We start from the raw sequence: 26,364 nt of genomic DNA, 5'->3' as shown, positions 1-26,364 counted from the left end.
TGTAAAATAAAATCTAGATCTAATAATCATGGAGTACAAGAAGAGTAATGGAAATTTATTGAAGAAACAAAATACTATCGATGCCAATATAGATGGATAAATTGGTGTAAGATAAAACTAATCACAATTCAGTAAGCAAATATTAAAACATCACTGTCAGTTGGATTTTAATTGCCAACATTTTGAAATTGTGCATTTTTAATACAATATAAGACCGTGCTACAGCCAAGATGATGAAGCAGGTTTTTTTTTCTTTTTCGAATCGTCACTGTGAAAATACTTTCGCTTTTTACTGCTTCATGCCTTGCCTGGCAAGTGTCTGGTCAATACAAAGCATTTAAATTACTACAGCAGCATAACCACACCATTGTTGTAGTAAACCCTTTTTTAGAAATTGTATTAGCAAGGTCAGATACTGCAGGGGTTACTGAATTTTTTTTCTGTGCACTGCCATGCAGGTTTATCTTTGAGGCACAGCGCCCTCTGCTGGAAACATTTCTATTACCATTTTCCCCAATGCAAAATACCATATAGTGCTGTAGTATTGTAGTATTTGTTGCATTTTGCTTTGGGGATGTTAATGTGTTTTGTGTTTTCAGATCCCAGTTCCAAAGTCATTGCAGGAACCAACTCGGCTGCAGAGGCTTCTAAGATCCTAGCAGAGAACCGACGTCTGGCACGTGAACAGAAAGAGAAAGAAGAACAGCTCCGCATACAGAAAGAGGAGGAGGAGAGGTACATTTATTTCACTCACTTCAGTGTCGTCCGTAAGATTTTTTTAGTTTCTCTTGGAAAGGGTAACAGCATAAACCCTACTTGTACACCAAAGTACCTTATTGTGCACTTAATACTGTCAATTAGACTTTCTGGTTAAACTGCTTGTGAATATTCCATGTCCAATCAAATGTCTTATCCATTATTTTCTTAGTCCATAATGAATTGTAAGAGGCAGAGCAATCAAACTGGCATTAGTTTGTAGAGCTATTAATTTTTCTTGATAAAGACCAGGGTTCACACGGTCATGGAAAACTTGGGAATATCAGGGAATTTTTAAATTGTGTTTTTTGAGCATGGAAGAGTCAAGTTATGGAAAAGAAATCACAAAAAAGTTTTTTTGTGAGTGCAATCTGTATAAATTTTTTTTTTTAAATCCTTAATGTAGTAATCAAAAATGACTGGAAAAGACTTGAGAAAGTCATGAAATTAATTAGTCAAAAGGTGTGTGAGACAGAGGGATTGTAACAGTTGGTTTCTCATGCGTTCATTAAAGCTAAAGTAAACTTTGCCTTAGTGTGTTAAAGCTATTTACTTTTCAAGTGCCAAAGGCCCTCAGGTATTGTGTCTCAACAGGCTGAGGAAAGAGGAGGAGAAGCGTCTGGCAGAGGAGGAGCATTTGAGGCAAGCAGAGGAGGAGAAGAGACTTGCGGAGGAGAAGAAGAGAGAAGAGGAGGAGCAGGCTCGTAAAGCAGAAGAGGAGAGACAGCAAGCAGAACTGGAGGAGCAGCAAAGACAGGTTGAGCTTCAGAAAGAGGTTAGTCTGCACTCTCAAAGTCTCATAGAGCTGATGATTGGTCAGTGGAGTGATTGACTCATTGCTCATACAATGGCAGCGTGAGGAGGCTGAGGTGAAGGCCCAAGAGGAGGCAGAGAAGCAGCGTCAGGAGAGAATACGCATTTTGGAACAGAACCAACAGGAGCGCATGGAGAGAAAGCGGGTGAGTGCTGTCCCATGACACTGACATTTGCATTTGAGGCAGCTGCTGTATTCAAATGAGTGATATAAGTGTGCTGTAAATAGCCTGAATGTTTTTTTCTCTTTCCATCTCTAGAGAATTGAAGAAATTATGAAGAGAACCAGAAAAACAGACCAAATGGATTTTAGGGTAAGTTTAATTTTCCAAGTACATATTATTCTAAAACAGATTTATAAAGAATAGTCCCTTGTTGCTCATGTTGTGTCTGTGTGTATTTTCCTCAGGGTAATGATGAGAAAGGCATTCCTGATGAAAATGAAGAGGAGGCTGAGGACCAAATAGACTGTGAATATAAGGGTCAGTGTCTAAGGGTACCAAAGTTGGCCACCATATTGCTTTGGTGACAACAGCAGTGACTTATCATCAATTCAGTAGTTTATGTGTAGAATGAGATAAAAGATTTGTTTCATCAAAATTCAGTGAACCAGGCTGTCAAGTCTGACCAAAGTGCCAAGGAAGCAGAGCCGTCAGACTCCAAGGAGCATCACCTGTCTGTCGAGGAGCCAGTGACTGAGCATGAGGAGCCAGATGGTAGTGTGAATGGAGAAACAGATGTGGATGATAAGGAGAACATCAATGGACCCAGCACAGAGGATCCCTCAGTAGATAGGTACAGAAATCATCTCAAAAGGCCCCAGTTTACTCACAGCGAAGTTCTGCTTCGTTCTTCGCTCAGAGCCAAAAATAAGTTAGAAACAGTCAAGTAACAGTATACTGTTTGCAAACATTCAGACACCGGCCATGCCACTGTGGGAGGCATTTAGAGGCAAGGCAAGTTTATTTATATAGCACATATCATACACAATGGCAATTCAAAGTGCTTTACATGAAAATGATAAAGAAGATACAAGCTAAAATATATTTGAAAACCAATTAAGAACAAGAAATAAGAATAAAAAGTAATAAAATAAATGTAAAAAATTAAAAATTCTTAAAACGAATAAAAAGAAAAAGAATACAAAAAAATTACGCAGTACAATCAGTAAGTGCAGCACAGTGCTCAGTGAATAAATGCGCAGCTAAGCAAATGTGTTTTCAGTCTGGATTTGAATGTGGCTACTGTTGGAGAACACCTGATCTCTGCTGGAAGCTGGTCCCAGCTGCAGGTGGCATAATAGCTAATCGCAGTCTCACCTTGTTTTGAGTGAACTCTCTGTATTTCTAACTGACTTGATCCTATTGATCTAAGAGGTGATCAGAGAGGAGCATTTAAATATCTGGGCGCACAAAACTACATGTAAAACCTTAACAAATGTGACATTAAAATGTGTTATCAATGACTTCATGACTCATTCTGTAAGTAGAATTCACATGAGACCAGTAAAAGACGTTTTAACCACTCGATGATGATTTAAGGTAATATATATGCAGAGATAATGTGTAATTTGTCATGTTTACATTCTGCATTCATGGCACTAATGCGCTATACATGGCCATAATATGCACTGGTTACACACTGTTATTGTAATTTATGATGACACTGATACTACAGCAAGATGGGTGTATAAAAGTGTGTTAATTGACAGAATACAGACAAAAGAATGATGATGGCATATCTTTGGGCAGATGTGTGAATGGCTTTCGGCTGCAGATGGCACATGAGTAAACCAGCATATCAAATAACAGAGTGAACAGGCACTTAAGAGTATTCAAGTAGACTTGATTCCTTTTTTAGGCTAATTAAACAAAAAAAAATCACATGGCATGTTCTTGGAAGATTTCTCTATGCGATTGATCATACAGATGTAGGTAAGTTTGCCCCAGCTCACTAATAACTTAACTGACTGAACAACGTAACTGGAATTAGCTGTCGGACTCTAAGTAGGTTGAACCTATGACATAGGCTCCGTAGTGGCCAACGCGGTGGTTTGCATTTATAGTTCTGCGTTGGTGTGTTTGCATCATTCTGTCAGTACACAGCCAAAATCCCGGGGGGGGCACAGAGTTTATAAGTTGTAAACAGATGTGTTGTTTTTTTTTACGTTTTCACTTGTAACTTCATGAAACATAAACCGAATATAAAAACAGCAGATGCTTCGGAAAGATGAAACGAGTCCAAATACAAGGTGACACGATCGCTGATCAGTTGATACGATGCACAGATCTTAAAATAATCCTAATAAACAAAATGTGCCGCTAACTCGGATAGCTTTTTTTGTCATCCTGGGGGAAGGTCTCTGGTTACAAAGCTGCTAATTAAAGCTGTTGTGGTCTGCGTTAACGCAGTGTATTATATTTTTTGAGAGGTGCACATCAGGCTACGGTCTGCCTGTGCGGAGCCTCTGGCATAAGTTCGATGCAGAAGTATAAATTGGCCTTAAGGCATTTTTCTCAGGTGCACTGTTGACATTTTTAAGTTTGAATTAGAACGGTTGGTCTGTCAAAAATCAAACTTTGTATAAATAAAGCTTTGTTTGAAGAAAACTATGCGTCTTGGATATTCATCAAGCTGTTCACCACTTACAGTTTATTATAGTGTTAGTGATTAATCTGTTTTTATTCATTAACATTAACGATTCTCAATTAAGAACATTTCTTAAAATTTGCAACCCTAGTAGCCAGGCTTTTTCGTCAAATTGAAATTCTTACTTTACCTGATTCAGATTTGTTATTTCTGTATCATCACACTATCTGATGGAAACCACATTAAAATGTAGTTTATTTATCCTTTGGCAGCCCGCCTCCCAAGTCCTGTTTGATGGAGGGCTCCGAGTTTGTGAATGAAGACTCTAAGGTGGGCCTAGTTCCAGGACTAAATGGTAAAGGTGGAACCTGGAGCTTTGAGGAGCTGATTGATCTAGGTGTTCATGCAAAAGGAAAACCCCTGAGTGATGATGGGGGCCCCGAGGGGCCCAGAGTGGCCTTTGAAGAGAAAACCAGCTCCCTCCATCCAGCCCAGCCTATTGAAGCTCTGTCTGGTGAGGGCTTTTGACTTCATTAAAGAGAGAGTTCACCCAAATATGAAAATCTGTCATCATTTACTCCTCATGCTGTTCCATACCTTGGAACACAAAAGGAGATGAAATGAAATATGGCCGAATGAAATCTCAGTCACCATTTACTTTCATTGTATGGAAAAAGATGCAGTGAAAGTGTATGGTGACAGAGGCTACAAGTCCCTAGCATTCTGCCTAACATAATTTTTGGGTGAACTGTCCCTTTAAGTCATTCACGTCTTATTGTATTATTTTATATTGTCCATATTAGTGACCTCTTATTTCTCATTCTTGTTTCTCAGAAATGTGAATGGGCAGGTCTGTTTAGGGCCTGCTGGTTACTGCACTCCATGAGTCTCATCCAGCTGAACCTCAGAGTGTCAGCGCTCATACTCAACTGGACAGCCAGAGGAACCCTCAGAAAGCGCCCAGTGCCGCACAGCTTCTGCACTTCAGAGATGGATTAAGCAAGAGAAAATAGATAAAGATATGCTTCAGGGAAACATTAGATTACTTCAGTGTGCTTGTATCTTTGTTTAGCAGTTCTACACCTATTTTGTGTTTCGTCAGGATTTGTTAAATCTATCTCCTTGTTGTTGTTTTGTTTTTTAAAAGGGGGGACAACTTTGTAATTTATTCAAATGGCTGTTGTCTCCTGATGGTTATTTTTTTAAATGACCATATGCACCTTTTTGCAAAATTCCAGTCCATTTCTTCATGTTCGTTGTTACATTGAGTTTTGTAGAATGATCCGGTTAGTTATTGAGTCAAATTTGATGTTAGGTCACTGAGAATGGAAAGAAGAAACCGCTCGCATATTTTTGGCTGACATAGAGGTTCCACTCACAGACATGCTAATTAAAACCCCGTGTCTGAGCTGCAAAAGGAGCTCAGGAATGTAACTCGATTTGGAATCTGTCTTAGAAATACGAGGTTTGATGGGGTGCTGGTGCGGCAGCTGAGTTGTGATGAGTTTGTGCTTTTAATTTGACCTCAGGATATTTTCCACTAAACTTCTATTTCTTTCAGCTCCAAACTTATAAACACCAATATAGTGTTTAACGCTATATCCTCACCATGGCTGGGCAACAACTCTAGCTCCAATCTGAGTAGACCGTTGAGAAGCATTCCTACTGTATAACACTTGTAGATAGCATATACTGGTCGAGAAATTTCATTAAAAACAGATTGAATATACTCTTAATGTAAACATTTCCATACAGCCTTGGGCTCTGAGATTGAAAGATGTAGAACCCCAAATGCAGACTCGCATGATAACACTCGTTGCTTTGTTGGGTTTTTATGTTGTGTTTCTGTTGTGTAGTAAATACCTAATTGTTGATATCCTGTACATAAGTAAAACTAGTTATCAAATTCTAATTCAAGTGCACCTTCAAAGTAAAATAAGTTCAGATGTCTGTATGAATCTGTGCTCTACTAATTTGCATAATATAACACAGAATTACTGTAACCTCTTGCACACTTGACAAGGATTCTGCATGTTTCTGGTGCATGTTCCCCAGGGGTTTGAACAAATCGGTTCTGTGCTAGTAGAAAAACTTGAATGATTTAATGTGTTCTCAAATGCCCAAAGTTCCCTCAGGGCCATATCAGGTCCTAATGTGAATGTATGCACAGTTCCTGTTTGTTTTTACCATCTGAGGTCTAAATTCAACCAGACTCTTTTATATTCTATTGCCCTATGAAACAAATCCTTTTTTATATATATGTTAAATTTGGGTCTCTTTGAATATGCATAAATATATATTTAAAACTCTATCACATATCTAGGTATTATGGAAATAATCAGTATTAGGCTACAGGGTCATTTCTTGTGGTTGGGAATAAGAAGTAGGTTTGGATCATCCTGTCTTATACTGTACTTTATAGTGTGGTCTTGGGAATTCTAGCTTTGTACCACAAGATGAAATGCTGTTACTATACTCATTGGCCAGATTACTACACAACAGATTACAGCACCAGATTGTGTTTGTCTTTGTGAACAGAATGTGAAGTGAGCAGCGCAGAGGTGTGGACTGAGGGTGCAAGCAAAGTCTAGGGGAGTTTTTTATTATGAAGCATGTCGCCTGGTTGTGGTTGGAAACTTGAGAATTGTAATTTATATTTACGGTTAATGGTTTTCAGAGAAGGTTCAAGTGATTTATTGATATGTGCTGTGTTCTCCGCACTAGACTGTTGATGTGTGGCCATTTAAAGTTGAGCAATGTCCAGACGGTTGTAAGAAATGATTGGTCTCCATATGCTTAAGGATTCCAGTGGTAAAGGCTTTGTGTACTGTAGTTGATGTTTAAGTGTTTCCTTTCACCTGTTGTTTTAGCAGTCAAAGGCCACAGAGCTTTAAAAAATGTTAGGTTGAATATGTTCTATTTAGTATCATTCTGTCTGTGTAAGAATAGATCCCTCACTGTTTATTTAAAAGTTTTTTTGATATGTTTTATATGCATCAGCTTCCTGTGATTTTTATCTATGTTGTATAACACTTGCCAGATTCGTTTCGACTCAGGCTCTTAGACTCCAGTGGAAAAGTGTTTGTGGAGGTTAGAAGTGACCAGTGCTTGGCATGAGATGAGATTTGTGTACATATTTTGATTTGGTAATGGGTTTGAAATCTCTGTTTTGGCCTTTAATATGTACTCCTAACACTTCGCTTAGAAACTTGAAATTTACAGAATTGCTTCACGTTGTGGTGTGGCTGCTACAGATCCGATCAATGAGACTTGTGTTAGTTGCATTTCCTTTTGTAATACACTAGCATAGCCACTTTCAGACAAGCTCACTCCACTGCAGATGTTGTTTCCACTAACAGGACCTGAGAGCGCTTTGTGCTTTGTGCTGTTCTTTAATCTCTAAGTACTCAATACAGGGGTAGAATAGGACGGTGCCTTAGATGCAGAATGGGCTGTATTTTATTTTTATATATTAATACCTTAACGTGTCGCTTGAGCTTACCTCGGCCATGACAATCACTCTATTCGACCAGGGACATGAATAGAATCTGCTTTTATTAAGAGCAGTTTCTTGTCTTGAAATAGCCCTGACCACAAATTATATTTGTAAATATATCTAAAGTGTACTGGTAAAATATAAATGGTTAAAATAAAGTTTTGGAAGATAAATGAAAATGTGTATTTGGGTTTTATTTCATTTATTGCTATATCTGCTCAATAAATGCTTGCATTTTTTCATTATAATTTCCTAATAAAAAATCACTGCTCACTTTATTAGGAACACCTGTACACCTATTTATTCATGCAATTATCTAATAAGCCAATCGTGTGGCAGCAGTGCAATGCATAAAATCATGGATATATGGGTTAGGAGCTTCAGTTAATGTTCACATCAATCATCAGATTGGGGGGGAAATGTGATCTCAGTGATTTGGACCGTGGCATGATTGTTGGTGCCAGATGGGCAGGTTTGAGTATTTCTGTAACTGCTGATCTCCTGGGATTTTCACACACGACAGTCTCTAGAGTTTACTCAGAATGGTGCCAAAACAAAAACATCCAGTGAGCGGCAGTTCTGCAGATGGAAACGCCTTGTTGATGAGAGAGGTCAACAGAGAATTGCCATACTGGTTTGAACTGACAGAAAGGCTACCGTACCTCAGATAACCGCTCTGTACAATTGTAGTGAGTAGAATAGCATCTCAGAATGCACAACATGTCGGAGGCGGATGGGCTACAACAGCAGAAGACCACGTCAGGGAACTTTATAAGGACCATAGTATTCCTAATAAAGTGATCAGTGATTGTATATGTATACACCGATCAGCCACAACATTAAAACCGCCTGCCTAATATTGTGTAGGTCCCCCGAACTACCTTCACAATATTAGGCAGGTGGTTTTAATGTTGTGGCTGATCAGTGTATATTTCAAAGAAATTAAACCGACACAAATTAATTCAAAATCAAACATTTTTACACAAAGCAACATCAAACCATTTTATTTGTATTGTAACAAGTTTCAACACAGCATCCATTAATGTATGTTGTATTCCCTTTCTGACATTACACAGTTTAAAATTAAAGCAAAGCTTAAGAAGTTTAAAATATTTTAGGTTTGTGAATCCAGTTAATGTGTTTATGGTTGCAGTTAACTCTTATATTTTGCATTAGAAAAACCCTTCAAATAGCACTTACTATCTGCTCAAAGAATGTTAAAATGAATCTCAAACTTTCAGTGATTTATCAAGATAAACATCACTGGTTTTCTTTTCTTAAAGCTGCACTACATGTGTTTTTTGTCCTTTTTTTTAATTTTTTTTTTTTATACATATTTCATAATATTCATCTTAATTGCTTTTGCTAATCCATTTTATCAACCATCCATTTTAGGCCATCACAGCTTTTTGGCACAGTCAGGGCAGTAGATGTCCTCTCCATTGATGATAAAGCGCTTGTGGGCCAGGGAAAGAGAGCATTTTTTGCAGTTAAAGCAGTATTCATGCCAGGAGTTGTTCTCGTAGTTCACCACGTTGGTCCCTCTTCCAAATCCTGGAACAAAGACAACAAGCATAAAAAGGCATGGATGGGTTTTAATACTTGTTTATTGTTTTCACATTGCTGATGTACATTCAAAGTTCCACTGTGTTTTTTAGAGTATTGTTCAAGTTCCCTCATGGTTTGTTGCAAATGTTTTAACTTCTTAACTATGTAAAAAGTTGCAGTTGTGCAGAGGATAAAAGTAATTTAAAACTGGGGAGAACTCATGTGTAATTGCACATTTTTACCTGTAATTGGATTTTGACACCCAGAGCACTTTTTGGCCACAGAAGTCTTATAGCAGTCCACACAGTAGAACTGATCCTCATGGGCTGTGAAACGAGCTCCAGCCAGAGGCTTCCTGCACGTTTGGCACACAAAGCACTCAGAGTGCCACGGCTGGTCCTGATAGGTGATCCCACCTTTGTTGATGGCCTTATTATTTGAAAAGTTTGGACAAAAGGACAAAGAGTTCAGAAAATGCCTGGTAGACAGAGAAAGAGACAGCAATATACTTAAGATGTAGAATTAATTTATCCCTGATTATCACACTGCTCTCGGAATACTTGATTCTGATTGGTCAACTGCGGCATTCTGTGGCCAAATATTTGTGAGTAGTTTCATTGAAGAATGTCATTCACAGTCATGCCTTAAAAATTAGGCCCCCAGTGAGCTAGTCAAAGGCCACTGTGGCAAGGAACCCAAAACTCCATAAGACGTTAGTTAATGGAGAAAACGAAAAACGTGGGAGAAACCAGTCTCAGCTGGAGGAGCCAGTTTCTCTCTGGCTATACAGCATAAATATAATGCAAATATTAGTTATCTATGTGAAATACAAGTCATGTATTAATTGACTAAACTGAGTAGATTTTCAGTGGGCAATTTTTTCAAACTAAAGGATATTAATTGAACTGTTAGATTAATGACTAATTGTTTTTGAAGTCCATCATCAATTAACTGTGGAAGTGCACGTAGATGCAGTGTTAACTGATTAATAAAGGCTTTAGTTGGTCATTTGTTGTCCATGTATTCCATGTATTAGATTGTGAAAATTCAAATCTTTTTTTCTGTTGGTTCGTTTCAATGATTTGGTCAATATATAATTCATCAATTCCTCGGTCTTAATGAAAATGATATTTTTAAAGATCTGTATCCAGTAATCACAAATGACTGGAAAAGGTCATGGAATTTCACTGGTTAAAAAGGGTCAAGATGAAGTGTTTTTTCTGTGCCATTGATGTCTTTTGAGGTTGACCACAGTCATTCTGTTTCTTTTACTGACCTCTTTGCAGCGGACACATTGTTTGGCAAATTTCTTCTCATGGCAGGGAGTGCAGTACATATTGTCACCCTTGGTGAGGAAGCTCTGACTGCGGATTGGCTGCTTGCATTCAAAGCAGGTGAAACACTCCTCATGCCAGACCTTATTCTTGTATTCCACATTCTGAGAACCTGAAGAAAAACACAAAAGACTTGGCTGTCACTAACAATACTGTGTGTGTGTGTGTGTGTGTGTAGGTGAGATATTCATTGAAGAAAGGTTGTTATCAGCCTGCTGTGACAATGAGTATGAGTCTTACAGAGTATGAAAACTGTATTAACTAAAAAATTCACACTAAACAAGTTTGAATCCATTTTTCTCTGTTTCAGTGTTGATTTAGTTACTATTTTGCCTTTGTCGGGCAGCATTGTTGTCCGATTTTATTGCTGATTTAAATTTTTTTTTACATTTTAGTATTTCCCCATTCAAGTAGATAGGACCGCAACAGTCTGGTCCCGGAAGTAAAAATCCCATTCATTTTCTCCATAGATGAATTGATTTTCAGTGATAACTTATAAACCTTTAAAGACCTACATTGAGCTCAGTGGTTGTTCATCGATGGTATATGCTTCAATTGAAGCCATCCATCTGTGTTATTTCAACTTCATTGTTTAAAACTCTTGTTTGATAGCGGAAGTCATGGTAAACAACTACATTACCCATGATCCAGCAGAGAAAGCTTCACCAATCAGAGAACCACGTCCAACCAAGCCCACAAAACGTGCCTCGGAGCGACTGCCCACTCCCATGATGCACTATGAATGACGTAATCGAGTCGATGTCTCATCACCCTTAAACTACTAATCTATTTGTACTTATTGGAATATTTGGCAATAAACACAAAATATATTGTTTCTTTACTTATTATCAACAAACTGATATTCCAATCATTTTCTATTCAGTGACATCATTCACAATGCTTTATTTGATTGTAGTCCGTGCCCTCACGAAAGACGGTAAGTAGGCTACACAGACTTGTTCCTTTGTCTTTTCATCTGATTTTCAAATACTTTTTTGCCTCAAAAAAACAAAAAAAAAAACAAAAACAAAATTGGTGTTTGAAAAATGTTTAATGTTGTGATTCACCTCAGAGCTGGTTGGTTTGTTTCAAGGCTTACAACTCTTTAATGGATGATTTTATGAAAAGTCTATGGGAAAAATGAATGGGAAAAAAATACTTCTGGAACCCAGATGGCTGAATAAGTGGGTGGGCACTGTTGCGTTCTTTTGCCTACACAGAAAATAGCTCCCCAAGGACTCTGCTGCACACACACCTGGCATAATCACTTTGTAGCAGCCCTGGCAGCGAGGTGAGTCCTCTCGCGCACCACATTTTCCACACATGATCTTGCCATCGTCCTTTGCAGCAAAGGGCTCATTGGCCAGCGGCTTGTAACACTTGGCACAGCGGAAGCAGTCCTCATGCCAGTGGCGGTTCTTATGGTTGAACTCCTGTGACAGAGGAAGAGAGAAAACTATGGGTTCAAGATTGCAAAGTGTAAAATGCTCCAATTATTTTAATTTCAACCTCAACAGAGTTCCCACCTTTGCATCAGCACCAATTGGCTTGCGACACTCAGCACAAGTGTTGGCACAGAGCTTGTCGAAGCAGCGCACACACACATGCTTGCCATCTTTGTTGACATACTTCTTGCCCTGCAGGTTGTCTCTGCAGTAGAAGCAGTCAAAACGCTCACTCATGGTGGAGCTCAGATAGGTGCGGGGACCTGTAGAGAAACAGGCAAAGAAAATTAAAAGTTAGTCAAACCATTCTTTTATAATGTGGAAACTAGACTTGAATAAGAAAGAGTCTAATTAAGAGAATGTTTTGTTATCATTAGTGTTTGTGCATTCATCTTTTAATGATTATCTATTTCAAGGCAGCATCACGTGCTGTTTTGTTCAATTGTCAAGTCACCACAAGAGGTCAGTGCACTGTCGGCCATCTTTGGAACGCTCTCTGGAGGCTATTTCCAGTCATGCCAGTGCAGCTCCTATCTACTTGAATGGAGAAAGACCAGAATCTCAAAAATGGTTGGTCAAGATTACGATCAAAGAACTTATTTCAAATCAGCAATAAAATGACAATACTGGTATCATAAATTGTGATTCTTTACCTCATATAGCTAATATGCATGCACGTTTTAGAGTTAATTGATGGGTGATGTTTGTATCTAAAAGGTGTTTGGCTCTTTTAACAGGTGGGACTTCCTTTCTACATCCGTTGATCATTGGGCACTCAGAACTCCTTGGTTGAGCATTCCAGTTTTCCTATTCATTTAAATAGAAGTGGCCCATCTCTGCTAAATAATTTCTGTTGCTGCTCAATCTCACAGAGGGGCTGGAGGGACCAATGAGATCTACTGTAAAATACCTTGAGAGAGCTAGCCGTTAGTTAGCATTCCTATTCATATCAGTGGCAGTTGCATGGCTAGTACACAAAGAAATGTGCAAACAATGCTAAAAGAAATGTTATTTTAAAGGAATACACTGCTACTTTTGAATGGGCATCAATGGAGATATATGCTTTTTGCTCCCACAATGATGTAGTTATGGTATCTTCCAGTAGACGCTAACTGGCCTGTGTGAACCAGCCAAACACTGACCCCTTGAGAGGGACTTTTGAAAGGCCTCTTACATCAACAGTCTAATTGGACCAAGCCTGAGCCATTTCCTGTTTCGCTTTCAGATGATGATGTTTTAAATATATGTAAATAGTCTTGGAATATTAAATAGGGCTTTTTGACATTCCACTCTTCTGTAAGATATTCAAATGTCCAAACATTGCTGTCCTTTCCCTTTCGTCTATGCATGCATGCACACGTATATATTTCATGTATATCTATAGTTATGACTCAGATGTTTGCTTAAAACAGTGTCCCTTGTGCCTGATAATGTTGGGATGTTAAATGGTCTGTCCTAAGCCCCAGCATCTGTTGCAACACACAACCTAGTAACTTGCATGCCAGACAAGTTTGCGTCAAGAGACAGAAGCCAAATCACACCGCAGATGTAAGTGCTAACACTTTGTGCTTGATAGTGTCAGAGCTGCATTTTCTGGCTGTTGTCAAGTTGTATTTTTAGAACTATACACTCATTCTTCCCAGTGGAGTTTTTCTCTATCAACAACACATTATTAGTCCTTATATAAACATGGATGTCTCCATGGTTACACTCATTAACATTCCATTGATTCATGTGACAATAATATGATATAAGTTTCAAATCTATAGAAAATACAAGATATTGGATAGCAGAAAATAGGGTACAGATTGCTTATTGGAGGGTACAATAAATTATGTGAGTATTTACGTCTTGTTTTCCAATTTTTCTTTAGACCCTCCAAAAATTGGCCCCATTCACTTCCATTGTAAGTGCTTCACTGTAACTGTAACCTTGATTTTTGCTTTTTTTTGTTTAAGAAAAGGAGGGACGAGTCAAAATTATTTTATGTGATAATCAATATTATGCAACAAATGCTGTCAATTGAGTTTAACATGTATTGAACCAGGAATATTCCTTTAAAAGATGATGAATGTACTTGAGAAACAAAATTGCATAAAATGTTAAGACTTGTTTTCAGAATTACATTTATTTTTCTAATCCCAATTTTGTTTTTATTTTAAGCATAAATCCAACAAAATTTCGTCAGGTTTATGCTTAAAACAATAAATAACAATTTTCCAATTGGGTAAGGAATTTCTTTAAGTGCACCAGAATAAGGAACTAGAAAAGCACTTAAGATAACTGATGAGCTGATCATTGCCAAGTTGTTTTCGCTGCCTGATTGATAGTTACTTATTCAGTTCAAAATTCCCTTTCATTTGGATCCTTTCATTATTTAGTATTAGTAAACAGACACCAAAAGACCTCTGAAATGTGTTTTTGGGATCAAATTCAGTACAGCCTCTTAAAAACACCAGAACCGATACTCTGCATTGTTTCTCTTTTGTTTAGGGTTTGAGGGAATACTACTACTGAAATGTTAATTCCATTGAAAAGGCCTTGAGCTATTGCTTGAAAAAACTCAGGCCAGAGTCACTGTACTACACCTAATATCATCTGAGAGCAGATATTCTGAGTGAAAATCCATTGTTGTCTCCCAAAACATTGCATTGTCTAGATTGAACCCTACTGGCATTGTCCTTTTCCTGATTTCTCCCCTCAGACTTCTAAAATGGATTCTGTAAATTTAACCATCTGAGTGACATGAGCATATATGCCCAATCCCTAAGCCTTGTGGGATACCGTCCATCAGCTGTTCATTTTTAGCTTGCTATCACAGTTCTTAAAAAAGAAAACAAATGGACCCCTTTGTCCCAAAGAGAAAAGCAAGCACTGTCTGAAAGGTCAACATGAGATTGAAATCAGCCATGGGGAGAACATCAAAGAGAGTGCCTTCAAAAGAGCAAACATCTACAATTGCACCTATATAGGACAAACCGATGTATTCCAAACAATAATACACACTTTGTTTTATTACTTGTCCCTTCCAATCTTTGATACTAGTCTGTGATTGTTGCAAATCAGGTAATTTACATTTTACTATCATGAGCAATATTTTTTCTTAAACTATAGCTGTCTAGACAGCACCCTACTGATGTGGACCAAACCACTATTTTTCAGTGCTACCTGGACTGACCACCGCAATCGCCAATACAATGATAGTGTGTTGTAGCGCGGAGGAGGGCGGGGCTGGGCCGGAATGATGCACGCCCGGACCCCAATCAGCCTCCTCCACGCTACATGTGTGTTTGTTGCTTTGTGTTGGTCTTCAAGTTATACCAGGTCCTTCATAAAATTCCCACAGATCCAGATTGGGAATATAGATACAAGCTTTACAGAAGCTCTTCCAAATAAATATGCTACACTAATTCCACCATCTTCCAACACCAATCATAACTGGACATCCAGTTTCAAGGGCCAGATAAATATAAAGATCAAAACACAACATAAGCTCAGCTGTAAACCATATCCATCAAAAGACGTCCCAAAATAAGTGAAAATAAGTAAATCAATGAACGCCCAAGTGAGTGAGTTAATAGGCCAATCCACCAAAAGTCTTTCATTACTGTCTCCCTGTGCATCTTTACCTGAGTGTCTGTAGAAAGTCATATTTGGTTTCAGGAAATACAAGAAAGCCTTGAACAAAAGAAAGAGATGGAAGGATGGATGGAGTAACAAGCATCCAATGAGTCAAGAGGAAACTCCACTCTTCTCTTTGAGGTATTTGTCATTTATACAACCCCAGTTGCCCCAACCAACTCCCTTCCCCCTAGCTGCCCACCACACCCATGCCCTTTCCTCCCAAACCCACTAATCCAAAGCAAAGGATCAGCTGCCCTTTCCATGTTAGGCCATGGTGCAAAAGATAATTTGAGGGGAGGGAACATAAAAGGAGAGACACTGAATTCCTTGCTTGTGACATAAGAGTGGAGAAAAACAAGGAAGTAATTGGGATCTTGTGTATTAGAGAGTCTTGTGCTTATATTCTGAAATGGATCACTAAAAAGCCTTTGGACCACAAGTGTTGTGTGATGTAACAGTACTCAGAAGGAACATGTCTAAACTTTATCAGTTTACCTTAAACAACTTTGTCAGTGCTTATGTTGTGAATTAAACTTGATCTTGCCTTTGGCTTGTTCATTTAAACAAAACATGCAATAAAACATCATTAATGTTAAGGCATTTGTGTGGGAAAAGTAAACATTGAGCGATTAATTACTCATCAGATACTATGTATCTGGGATTTTTAGACGACATAAGAAGTTTTTAGCCTCAAATGCCTTTGAAACGCAATTTGACCACGCACATAAACTGGCCACAGAAGCAAAATTTTAGGACTTCTAATCTTAACCTTAAATTTTCCATTTACTATTTTGTGTAAAACTGAGCTTGAAGATCCACTGTAAATTCTACTCATTTCTAAAATATTTTGGGGGTTTGCTGATTGTGATGTATGAAGAAAACTATGCTTCACTTGGACTCAGCCAAGATTCCTGTTGTTACTAAGGAATAGGCATGCGTGACATTATGCGAAAACAAACTAATGATTAAAGACAACTCATTTTTGAGAGATGAGCAGTTGTCTCAGACTGCAAATGCTATGAGGAAAAAAATATTTCCTTTAAAGGACTAAAGTTACATCCACACTGGAAAAATAACATAGCAGCACTTCTGGATAGACTATTCACACCAAATTATTGTGTGTAATTACCACTGGCATTTATATTTTCATTGTAAAGAGGCTAGTTTGTGCACAGTTTTCTCTCTGCGCAATCGTGTTTATTCTTTGGTACTCCAGAGGATTTACTGCAACAGTATGAAAGTGCTTTTTGTCAGTATCATTGTAACTGTATGATGATCTTTTCAAATATACAGGTTGTATCAAAGTTAAAGATCATTTTGACCCTATTATGAAATAGTCTATTTCTAATATGTGTGATGCTGTGGATCAAAATGTGTTTTTGGGTGTAATGTTGACATTTTAAAATGACTCATTGGTTGTCAATGTTGAACCTGTAAATGAGACTGTGGTGGCAATGGAAACAGAACTTCAATCCACCTGTCCTCCACTAAGATCCTGCCACTCAGGACGCCTGAAATAGCCCTGGTCAATCAACCTGGCATCATACTCTAAAACAACCCCACTTATCCCTTATCTAAACCCCATAAGAGAGCAGAACAAAGCTGAAGGCCTGCTGCAGGAACCTACAACCTTAAGAATCCGCTTGTGAAGAGGATTTTGAAGAAGATGGGGAAGGAGCAGATGGCACTGATAAATTTACAAGGTGTTCTATGCCACTACTTTTCTAAGTTTATACCCTCAGATCCGGCCTATAGTAGAAAATTACAACAACAATTTAATAGTTCTGCATTCAGATTTTCCAGGAAAGTTTCTTAAAAGTCTCTGTGTAGTATTAGTAATAAGGTCAATGTGCAATACAATGATACATACACTTCTTTCATCAGAATATTATTAAAAGACATTTGACTCATCTAATGACCATGTAGAGAGCACAGAGTTAGGGAACACAACAACATGTGTGCAGCTAGTGATGTGAAGGTCAGCATTCCAGTCTTTTCCATCTCTTATTTTTGGGCTCTGCCCAAAAGTAAAGGCAGCTACCTTGCTGCCCAGTCAGTCAATGACTCCAAAGGTATTATTTTTAATGAGGGTACCTCTTAGCATCCCCTATCATACATTTTGCATCAATTCTAGTGTGAACACCTTTCCCTCTAGTGCTGGTAGTGTGTTGTGCGAGCAATCTCTGAGACAGGGGTTCTGGTCCCATGAGAACTGGGAATTAATCTGGTGATTCGAATTTCGGTAAGCAGAGACCAATTTCAGCTGAAGAACTTTTGACCTACTGTCAACGATATCACCTTGCGAATAGTGAATTTGTGAAACTGGTTTCAGTCTGATTTCTAAGGCAGCATAACCTCTGGTCTAAAAAAATTTCAAATGAGCAGGACGACATAATCAAGCAAATATTTAATGATTACAATCCTTATTTTTATGAAGACATTGACTCAAAAGTTGACAAAAAAAATTGACATTTACACTCACTGAGCACTTTATTAGGAACACTAAAGGTCCGATGTGGTCTTCTGCTGTTGTAACCCATCCGCCTCAAGGTTTGACGCGTTGTTCATTCTGAGATGCTATTTTGCTCACTACAATTGTACAGAGTGGTTATGTAGCCTTTCTGTCAGCTCAAACCTGTCTGGCCATTCTCTGTTGACCTCACATCAACAAGGCATTTCCGTCCGCAGAACAGCCGCTCACTGGATGTTTTTTGTTTTTGGCTCGATTCTGAGTAAACTCTAGAGACTGTTGTGTGTGTAAATCCCAGGAGATCAGCAGATACAGAAAAACTCAAACCAGACTGTCTGGCACCAACAATCATGCCACGGTCCAAATCACTGAGATCACATTTTTCCCCATTCTGATGATTGATGTGAACATTAGCATTAACATTAGCTCCTGACCCGTATCTGCATGATTTTATGCATTGCCCTGCTGCCACACAATTGGCTGATTAGATAATCGCATGAATAAGCAGAAGCGGTTTTAACCACCATGCAAACCACGCAATTGCGCGGGGCCCCAGACATCGGGGGGCCCCGCCCCAGTAGGAAAGCTCTGCAAAAACTGCTTGAGGGGTGGCATGTCACATGTTGTTCTTTTGTCACGTGCGAATACGCTGTTGTCAGCGCTCTCAGAGCTGTTCGTGTTAGAGGTCCACCGGATTGGGTCAGTTTTTCAAGTAGGACTTTTAGTTGGGGTTTGCAATTTATGAAAAAAATATACAGGCCTTCTGAATTTGTTTCGCCCACGCACTCTCACTCACAGATACATGCGAATGGATGAGTTAGGGGCCGTTCATACCGAACGTGTTTTTTGCCCGCGTCTGCTCTGTTTTTCTTTTCCTATGTAAACACGCGTTGGATAAGTGTCCGTGCCTGCTGCACTGCATCTCGCTGTTTCTTCAGTGTCTCACAGGACCGGCACGTTTTTAGACACAGTGTCAAAAGTTATAAAGAACTTCAGGTCTCAAAAACGCTGTTTCACTCAAAAACGCTGTTTCACTCAAAAACGTTCTGTTTCATTCGTTGCGCTGCGTCTAGATTGTTTTTAGTGCATGAATCACAAAGATTTAATGTTCTGAACAAGTTCAGGTTGCAAAGAGGTGACTGTTACAATGTTTAACATTATTCCAGATTGTTCTGCACCAAGCAAAGTTTAAGCGCTTTCAGCAATGTTTTTTTTTTCCCTTCTGCTCTATTGTGCTGAGGGGAGCTGTGCCTTGTATGTCTACTGTTACAACACTTTAACGAATGTTGCTAACGATGCCAACATAAAATACAGCCTTTTGCAGGGGGTCTGGGTATTTCAGCGAGTAAAGATGCTGACACCCCTGGAGTCGCGAGTTCGAATCCAGGACGTGCTGAGTGACTCCAGCCAGGTTTCCTAAGCAACCAAATTGGCCCGGTTGCTAGGGAGGGTAGAGTCACATGGGGTAACCTCCTTGTCGTCACTATAATGTGGTTCTCGCTCTTGGTGGGGTGCGTGGTGAGTTGTGCATGGATGCCGCGGAGAATAGCGTGAAGCCTCCACACGGGCTATGTCTCCGCGGTAACACGCTCAACAAGCCATGTGATAAGATGCGTGGATTGACGGTCTCAGACACGGAGGCAACTGAAATTCATCCTCCGCCACCCGGATTGAGGCGAGTCACTATGCCACCACGTGGACTTGGAGCGCATTGGGAATTGGGCATTCCAAATTGGAGAGAAAAAGGGGGAGAAAAAAAATAAATAAATAAAAATACAGCCTTTTGCAACATTTTGAACAATACACTGCAGCATCAGAATATAAGCTCCTAGTGAAAGTAAATTAAATAAAACATATACAATAGTAAATATTATAGGTAAATACAGGTGCATCTCAATAAATTAGAATGTCGTGGAAAAGTTCATTTATTTCAGTAATTCAACTCAAATTGTGAAACTCGTGTATTAAATAAATTCAATGCACACAGATTGAAGTAGTTTAAGTCTTTGGTTCTTTTAATTGTGATGATTTTGGCTCACATTTAACAAAAACCCACCAATTCACTATCTCAAAAAATTAGAATATGGTGACATGCCAATCAGCTAATCAACTCAAAACACCTGCAAAGGTTTCCTGAGCCTTCAAAATGGTCTCTCAGTTTGGTTCACTAGGCTACACAATCATGGGGAAGACTGCTGATCTGACAGTTGTCCAGAAGACAATCATTGACACCCTTCACAAGGAGGGTAAGCCACAAACATTCATTGCCAAAGAAGCTGGCTGTTCACAGAGTGCTGTATCCAAGCATGTTAACAGAAAGTTGAGTGGAAGGAAAAAGTGTGGAAGAAAAAGATGCACAACCAACTGAGAGAACCGCAGCCTTATGAGGATTGTCAAGCAAAATCGATTCAAGAATTTGGGTGAACTTCACAAGGAATGGACTGAGGCTAGGGTCAAGGCATCAAGAGCCACCACACACAGACGTGTCAAGGAATTTGGCTACAGTTGTCGTATTCCTCTTGTTAAGCCACTCCTGAACCACAGACAACGTCAGAGGCGTCTTACCTGGGCTAAGGAGAAGAAGAACTGGACTGTTGCCCAGTGGTCCAAAGTCCTCTTTTCAGATGAGAGCAAGTTTTGTATTTCATTTGGAAACCAAGGTCCTAGAGTCTGGAGGAAGGGTGGAGAAGTTCATAGCCCAAGTTGCTTGAAGTCCAGTGTTAAGTTTCCACAGTCTGTGATGATTTGGGGTGCAATGTCATCTGCTGGTGTTGGTCCATTGTGTTTTTTGAAAACCAAAGTCACTGCACCCATTTACCAAGAAATTTTGGAGCACTTCATGCTTCCTTCTGCTGACCAGCTTTTTAAAGATGCTGATTTCATTTTCCAGCAGGATTTGGCACCTGCCCACACTGCCAAAAGCACCAAAAGTTGGTTAAATGACCATGGTGTTGGTGTGCTTGACTGGCCAGCAAACTCACCAGACCTGAACCCCATAGAGAATCTATGGGGTATTGTCAAGAGGAAAATGAGAAACAAGAGACCAAAAAATGCAGATGAGCTGAAGGCCACTGTCAAAGAAACCTGGGCTTCCATACCACCTCGGCAGTGCCACAAACTGATCACCTCCATGCCACGCCAAATTGAGGCAATAATTAAAGCAAAAGGAGCCCCTACCAAGTATTGAGTACATATACAGTAAATGAACATACTTTCCAGAAGGCCAACAATTCTCTAAAAATGCTTTTTTATTGGTCTTTATGATGTATTCTAATTTTTTGAGATAGTGAATTGGTGGGTTTTTGTTAAATGTGAGCCAAAATCATCACAATTAAAAGAACTAAAGATTTAAACTACTTCAGTCTGTGTGCACTGAATTTATTTAATACACGAGTTTCACAATTTGAGTTGAATTACTGAAATAAATGAACTTTTCCACGACATTCTAATTTATTGAGATGCACCTGTATTGTTTCAACAAATCCTCAAAGTAATAATAATAATACTGTATCAAATTATAATGACAAACTGGACAATAAATTACTGTTGGCTTATAATAATAATAATAATAAATAAAAACTGAATTCTAAAATGTTAGCGAGTGTAGTAGGTTTTACACACCCTTTTCATAAAAAAAAAGAGTGTTTTGTAAAAATATATGTAGGTAAATATTATTATTTTTTATCACTGTATTAAAACATGCATTAATTAACTTTAAATAGATTTTTCAGTAAACATTTTGAATGTACTTGGCTACAATGGCTGATAGGATGAATTTAAAATCATGATTTAAAAACAATTTTATGTTATTTTTTTAAGCAAACATTTTCTAAATGGGGCCCCGGGTTGATCGGTTGCTTGGGGCCTCAGAAATTGTAAACAAGCCCCTGTGAATAAGTAGGTGTACATGTGTTCCTAATAATGTTCTCTGAGTGCATATATTAATTTACTTTAAACCCCTCCTTCAGACACCATTTTTATTCTTTCAACCAACTGCAGAATAACAAGCACTGGCTTGTGGGATATCACAGGCAGTGAAGGACACATATATGCTTCCCCTTAAAAAGCCGATCAGAAGACACTAAAATCATTTTGACAAGCATATGGTTTATGTCTTGTAGCTATACTTTTGAAACATTTAATGAATATCATTAAAATTAATATTTTAACAATTAACGTTTTGCTTTTTTTTTTTTTTTTTTTTTTAAGAAAAGGAGGGGCAAGTCAAAATTATTTTTTTGTGGTAATCAATATTATGCCACAAATGCTGTCAACTGATCTTAATTTGTATTGAACCCTTTGATTTGTCTGTGTTATTTAAAGATGTTTCAGTTTAACCAAGTTAAAGCCCAAACCATCTTCAAAGGTTTTTCCCCTTTACTCTGTGTTGTGCTGTATAACGGAGTTGAACTGTGCTACAACTCAATCATAAAGAAGATGCAAAGGGTCAGACTGGTACAGGAGAGGAATGGAGTTAAAAACAGATGCAGTGACTCAACTCTGCCCCCACTGGACAGAATGAGGTCACACAGTCTCAACAGCACCACATTACCTTATCAGGACTTCAAAAGCAATGTGCTCTCACAGCTGTTGTTGTTATAATAGACTTAAATACGCCACCTAGTGGATGACAACGGAGGTGTTTAAAAGCCTGAAAAAGTTCATACGCTGTTTGCACACTGAAAGCTCTCTTTACTTAAATGGCAGAATGATTTCTCTTGACACAACATTCTGTAAAGGTACTTCAATGCCTGATCTACAGGTTTAAATGCTACAATTGTGAATAAAGGATGTAATGTGCATGCGGTGGATAAGGCACACAGGATGTGAGTCGGGTGGAGAATGAGAAATTGAGGCTTCTAAGAAAAAATTGGTACTCGGATGCTCCACAGGCGACAAGCGAGATTACAAAACTTGCTGTGACTCAGGTTGGATAATTCTATTTCTATAGGTGCAAAAATGACCCCGTTTGAGAACGCTTAACTGAAGCATTTGTTTGCATATAAATAACTCTGGAAATGTGTTGGCTGGCCTTGGATAACCTCGTGATGATGATGATGATGATGATGATGATTACATTTTGGACCATTCATGCACACATTAACCCAGTTTTCCCGCAATTTTTTTTTTTCTTTTGTAGACGATTGATAGTGCAGACCATCGAATATGTTATGCATCTTGTGATAAACTTTAAATTGAAATCATAGATGATCACGTTGTTTTCATATCTGACTGAGTATCTTTAAACTGATGTGTCGTTAGTTGTTAATTTGTCATGTGAAGATGCAAGCGACATAAATAAAATGCTACATAATATAAAAACATAATTAAAACATCCTAACAGTGCGACATCGGAATTAAGGCATTGTATACGATCAAAATTTAGGCTAATAATAAATTAAAAATTATGCACAAAATATACATATTCTCAATAAAGGGACATATACATAACGTATCTCCCGTAATCCCTACATTCACACTTACCAGTGTGCACTGAACAGTGAGAGTCGCAGTTCTCCTCGCGATGAGAGGTGGTGTCCTCTGCAGAGTCACTGTGCTTAAAAAGCAGACGCACAAGGAGGAGTAAAAAAAAAAAATCAGGTTATGATACAAACACTCTTAGTTCATATCAGCAATGACATCAGATCGGAATTTATACGCTCTGTTAACCCATACGGGTAAAAGCCTACAAGGAAAGTAGAAATACTCAAGTCAGTTGTAGTATTTGGTTATCTCAGTTGTGATAGTGATTTTTAGTTTGGTGATCTGTTCAGAAGAAATATGTAAATTATTGTAGTAGTTCATATAGAATTTATTAAAGGGATAGTTCACCCAAAAATGAAAATTCTCTCATTATTTACTCATCCTCATGCCATCTCAGATGTGTTTGACTTTCTTTATTCTGCTGAACACAAAGATATTTAGGAGAATATTTCAGCCCTGTAGGACCATACAATGCAAGTGAATGGTGGCCAGACTTTGAAGGTCCAAAAAGCACATAAAGGCAGCATAAAAGTACGTTGTAATAAATATGACACCAGTGGTTAAATCCATATCTTCAGAAGTGATATGATAGGTGTGGGTGGGAAACATATCAATATAAACATATATATATATATATATATATATATATATATATATATATATATATTTTTTTTTACTATAAATTCTCCTCCCTACCCAGTAAGTGGCAATATACATGAAGAATGCAAATAGCCAAAAACAAAATAAGAATATGGAAGTGAAAGTGGAAATTTATAGTAAACAATGACTTAAATATTGATCTGTTTCTCACCCATACCTATCATATTGCTTCTGAAGAAATGGATTAAACCACTGGAGTCATATCAATGACTTTTATGCTGCCTTTGTATGCTTTTTGGAGATTCAAAGTTCTACCCACTATTCACTTGCATTGTATGGATCTACAGAGGTGAGATATGTTTCTAAAAATCTTCGTTTGTGTTCAGCAGAAGAAATAAAAGTCATACACATCTGGGATGGCATGAGGATGAAAAACTGATTAAAGAATTTTCATTTTTGGGTGAAGTATCCCTTTTTTTTTTTCTTTTTTTTTTTTTTTTTGGATAAATTGGTTCCGATTAAGATAAACTTGTAATAAAAATATTATAAAGAGTGCAAAAAAGCTTAAACAGCTCTGACTTTATTCATCACATTTTTTTTAGAATAAGAAATGCGTCATCTTAGATGATTTAGTCTATGCAGAACACTACCTACATACCTATTTAAAAGAGACGACACAGACCTCAAAGACGGAAGGCTTTACAGACTCAGAGATGATCCAGGCTGCACCAAGACGCCCCTAGTCCTTATACTGAACAAATTCCTGTATGACATTCATGATATACAGGGCTATGGAATTAACACAACACTCCTGAGTGCACAAATATCATCACCTTTAAACAACCTCATCCTGTCATCAGTCCTTGGACATCAATGACCAGGTGAACAAACTCTATGGCATGGCAGCTGCAGGCACATGGTATTTATGGTTATTTACAGTCCAGGCAACTGTGACAATATCTTTGCCAATATATTCAATGCTGCCATAAAATAATAATAATAAATATAGCTGCAAGCAGCAATTACGGGCCAAACGCACCAATGGCAACATTTAGATTGAATATATAATTCCTGTGATGATTTTAAGCAGAGTGGTGAAAAAAGACATTCGTTTATTACTTAAAGTGTTATACAAATGCTTATAACTTTTGACCATTAGGTGGTGCTGTAACCAAATTGATATGGTTTTGTAAGGGCTTGGTCACAATGCCATTTATGAAATTTCATGTCACTACAAAAGGGAGATACAACCACAGATCCTTACTGGCATCTTTCTAATAAATAGGCAAATTTGGTGTCAATGTACTCAGCATGACCCAAGGAAGCTTATGACACAAGTCTCATGACAATAGGGCAAACTAATCAGCATTATAAGTTTGACAAAGCTTGTCAAAGTTATAAGTATTTCTTTGTATTTTTTGACCACTAGGTGGCACTGTCCCAAAAAAAATTTGAGTACATTTAGAACATGGCCCCAATGACACATCCCAAATTTCGTAATTATACGACAATGCGTTTGTAATATAAAGCAATTGAAGACAAAATTCAAAATGGCCGACACCCAATATGTCCGACATAGGAACACTGGATATAATTTGACTCGGTATGCCCCAAAAAATCTAAACAGACCAGTCTCATGATTTTAGGACAAACTATTTGGAAGTTATAAGCCATTTTTCATATATCTTAAAAGAAAGCAATTGTTCATATTTCTTGAGCACTAGGTGGCGATGTGCGAAAACTGTGCAGGTACCCATATGTTTGTGATGACAAATACCAAGTGTCATATTAATATAATAAAGCATTGCGAAGATAGAGCCTTACGTCCATTTTGGCGTGCTCGTGGTCAAAATTGTTGAAGCATTATAAGAGAACGGTTTGGTCTATCATAATAAATCTCACAAATTTTTGTCATGAGTGTCTCTAGATGATACGTGCAAAACTTAGAGAAAATATGACATACAGTCTAGAGTTTTGAAAAAGTTTTTTTTTTTCTTTTTCAGAACATTCAAAAAGCCAGAAAATCTAGTAAGCGGAACTTAAAACGATGCAACTTATCGAGATGCAGCGTGACCCAAGGCATCACAGGAAGAAATTATTTTGTTTCTAGGTCTTACGGCTCAAAAGTTATAGGCCGAAACGTGTGAAATTTTGAACAGTTGGTGGTTGAGATGGAGACACCAAATTTGGGTCAGTTACATCTGA

General features: G+C 38.2%; 2 protein-coding genes across 12 annotated transcripts in view; one reads left to right on the top strand and one right to left on the bottom strand.

Annotated features, from left to right (window-relative positions):
* The window catches only part of LOC127412655 (ensconsin-like), a 64,907-nt gene extending 55,826 nt beyond the window's left edge, over nucleotides 1–9,081 (top strand). For 8 of the 10 annotated variants that reach the window (XM_051649198.1, XM_051649191.1, XM_051649197.1 and 5 more), the window contains 8 exons: nucleotides 600–735; nucleotides 1,351–1,531; nucleotides 1,611–1,715; nucleotides 1,830–1,883; nucleotides 1,979–2,051; nucleotides 2,175–2,364; nucleotides 4,431–4,672; nucleotides 4,993–8,982. In XM_051649198.1, coding sequence (XP_051505158.1) covers nucleotides 600–735; nucleotides 1,351–1,531; nucleotides 1,611–1,715; nucleotides 1,830–1,883; nucleotides 1,979–2,051; nucleotides 2,175–2,364; nucleotides 4,431–4,672; nucleotides 4,993–5,000 — 989 coding nt within the window. In that variant the 3' untranslated portion in view covers nucleotides 5,001–8,982. Of the gene's footprint in view, nucleotides 1–599; nucleotides 736–1,350; nucleotides 1,532–1,610; nucleotides 1,716–1,829; nucleotides 1,884–1,978; nucleotides 2,052–2,174; nucleotides 2,365–4,430; nucleotides 4,673–4,992 lie in introns of all 10 variants that reach the window. The other 2 variants (XM_051649200.1, XM_051649199.1) reach the window with 1 other exon arrangement.
* Nucleotides 8,630–23,717, bottom strand: fhl1a (four and a half LIM domains 1a). Of its 2 annotated transcripts, none has more exons than XM_051649202.1 (6): nucleotides 23,560–23,717; nucleotides 12,063–12,244; nucleotides 11,792–11,969; nucleotides 10,479–10,648; nucleotides 9,445–9,631; nucleotides 8,630–9,208 (listed from the first exon to the last, which is right to left on the bottom strand). In XM_051649202.1, the coding sequence occupies exons 2-6, from the start codon at nucleotides 12,216–12,218 to the stop codon at nucleotides 9,054–9,056; spliced, it is 846 nt and encodes a 281-aa protein (XP_051505162.1). In that variant the 5' UTR covers nucleotides 12,219–12,244; nucleotides 23,560–23,717; the 3' UTR covers nucleotides 8,630–9,053. The 2 variants fall into 2 exon arrangements, with proteins under 2 accessions (XP_051505162.1, XP_051505161.1); XM_051649201.1 differs by lacking the exon at nucleotides 23,560–23,717 and adding an exon at nucleotides 12,436–12,501.
* Nucleotides 23,718–26,364: the final 2,647 nt, after the last annotated feature.

The sequence above is a fragment of the Myxocyprinus asiaticus genome, chromosome 22 (assembly GCF_019703515.2).
Source record: "Myxocyprinus asiaticus isolate MX2 ecotype Aquarium Trade chromosome 22, UBuf_Myxa_2, whole genome shotgun sequence".
Taxonomy (NCBI): domain Eukaryota; kingdom Metazoa; phylum Chordata; class Actinopteri; order Cypriniformes; family Catostomidae; genus Myxocyprinus; species Myxocyprinus asiaticus.
The sequence above is the reverse complement of the archived record's forward strand: the minus strand, read 5'-3'. Positions and strand labels throughout refer to the sequence as shown.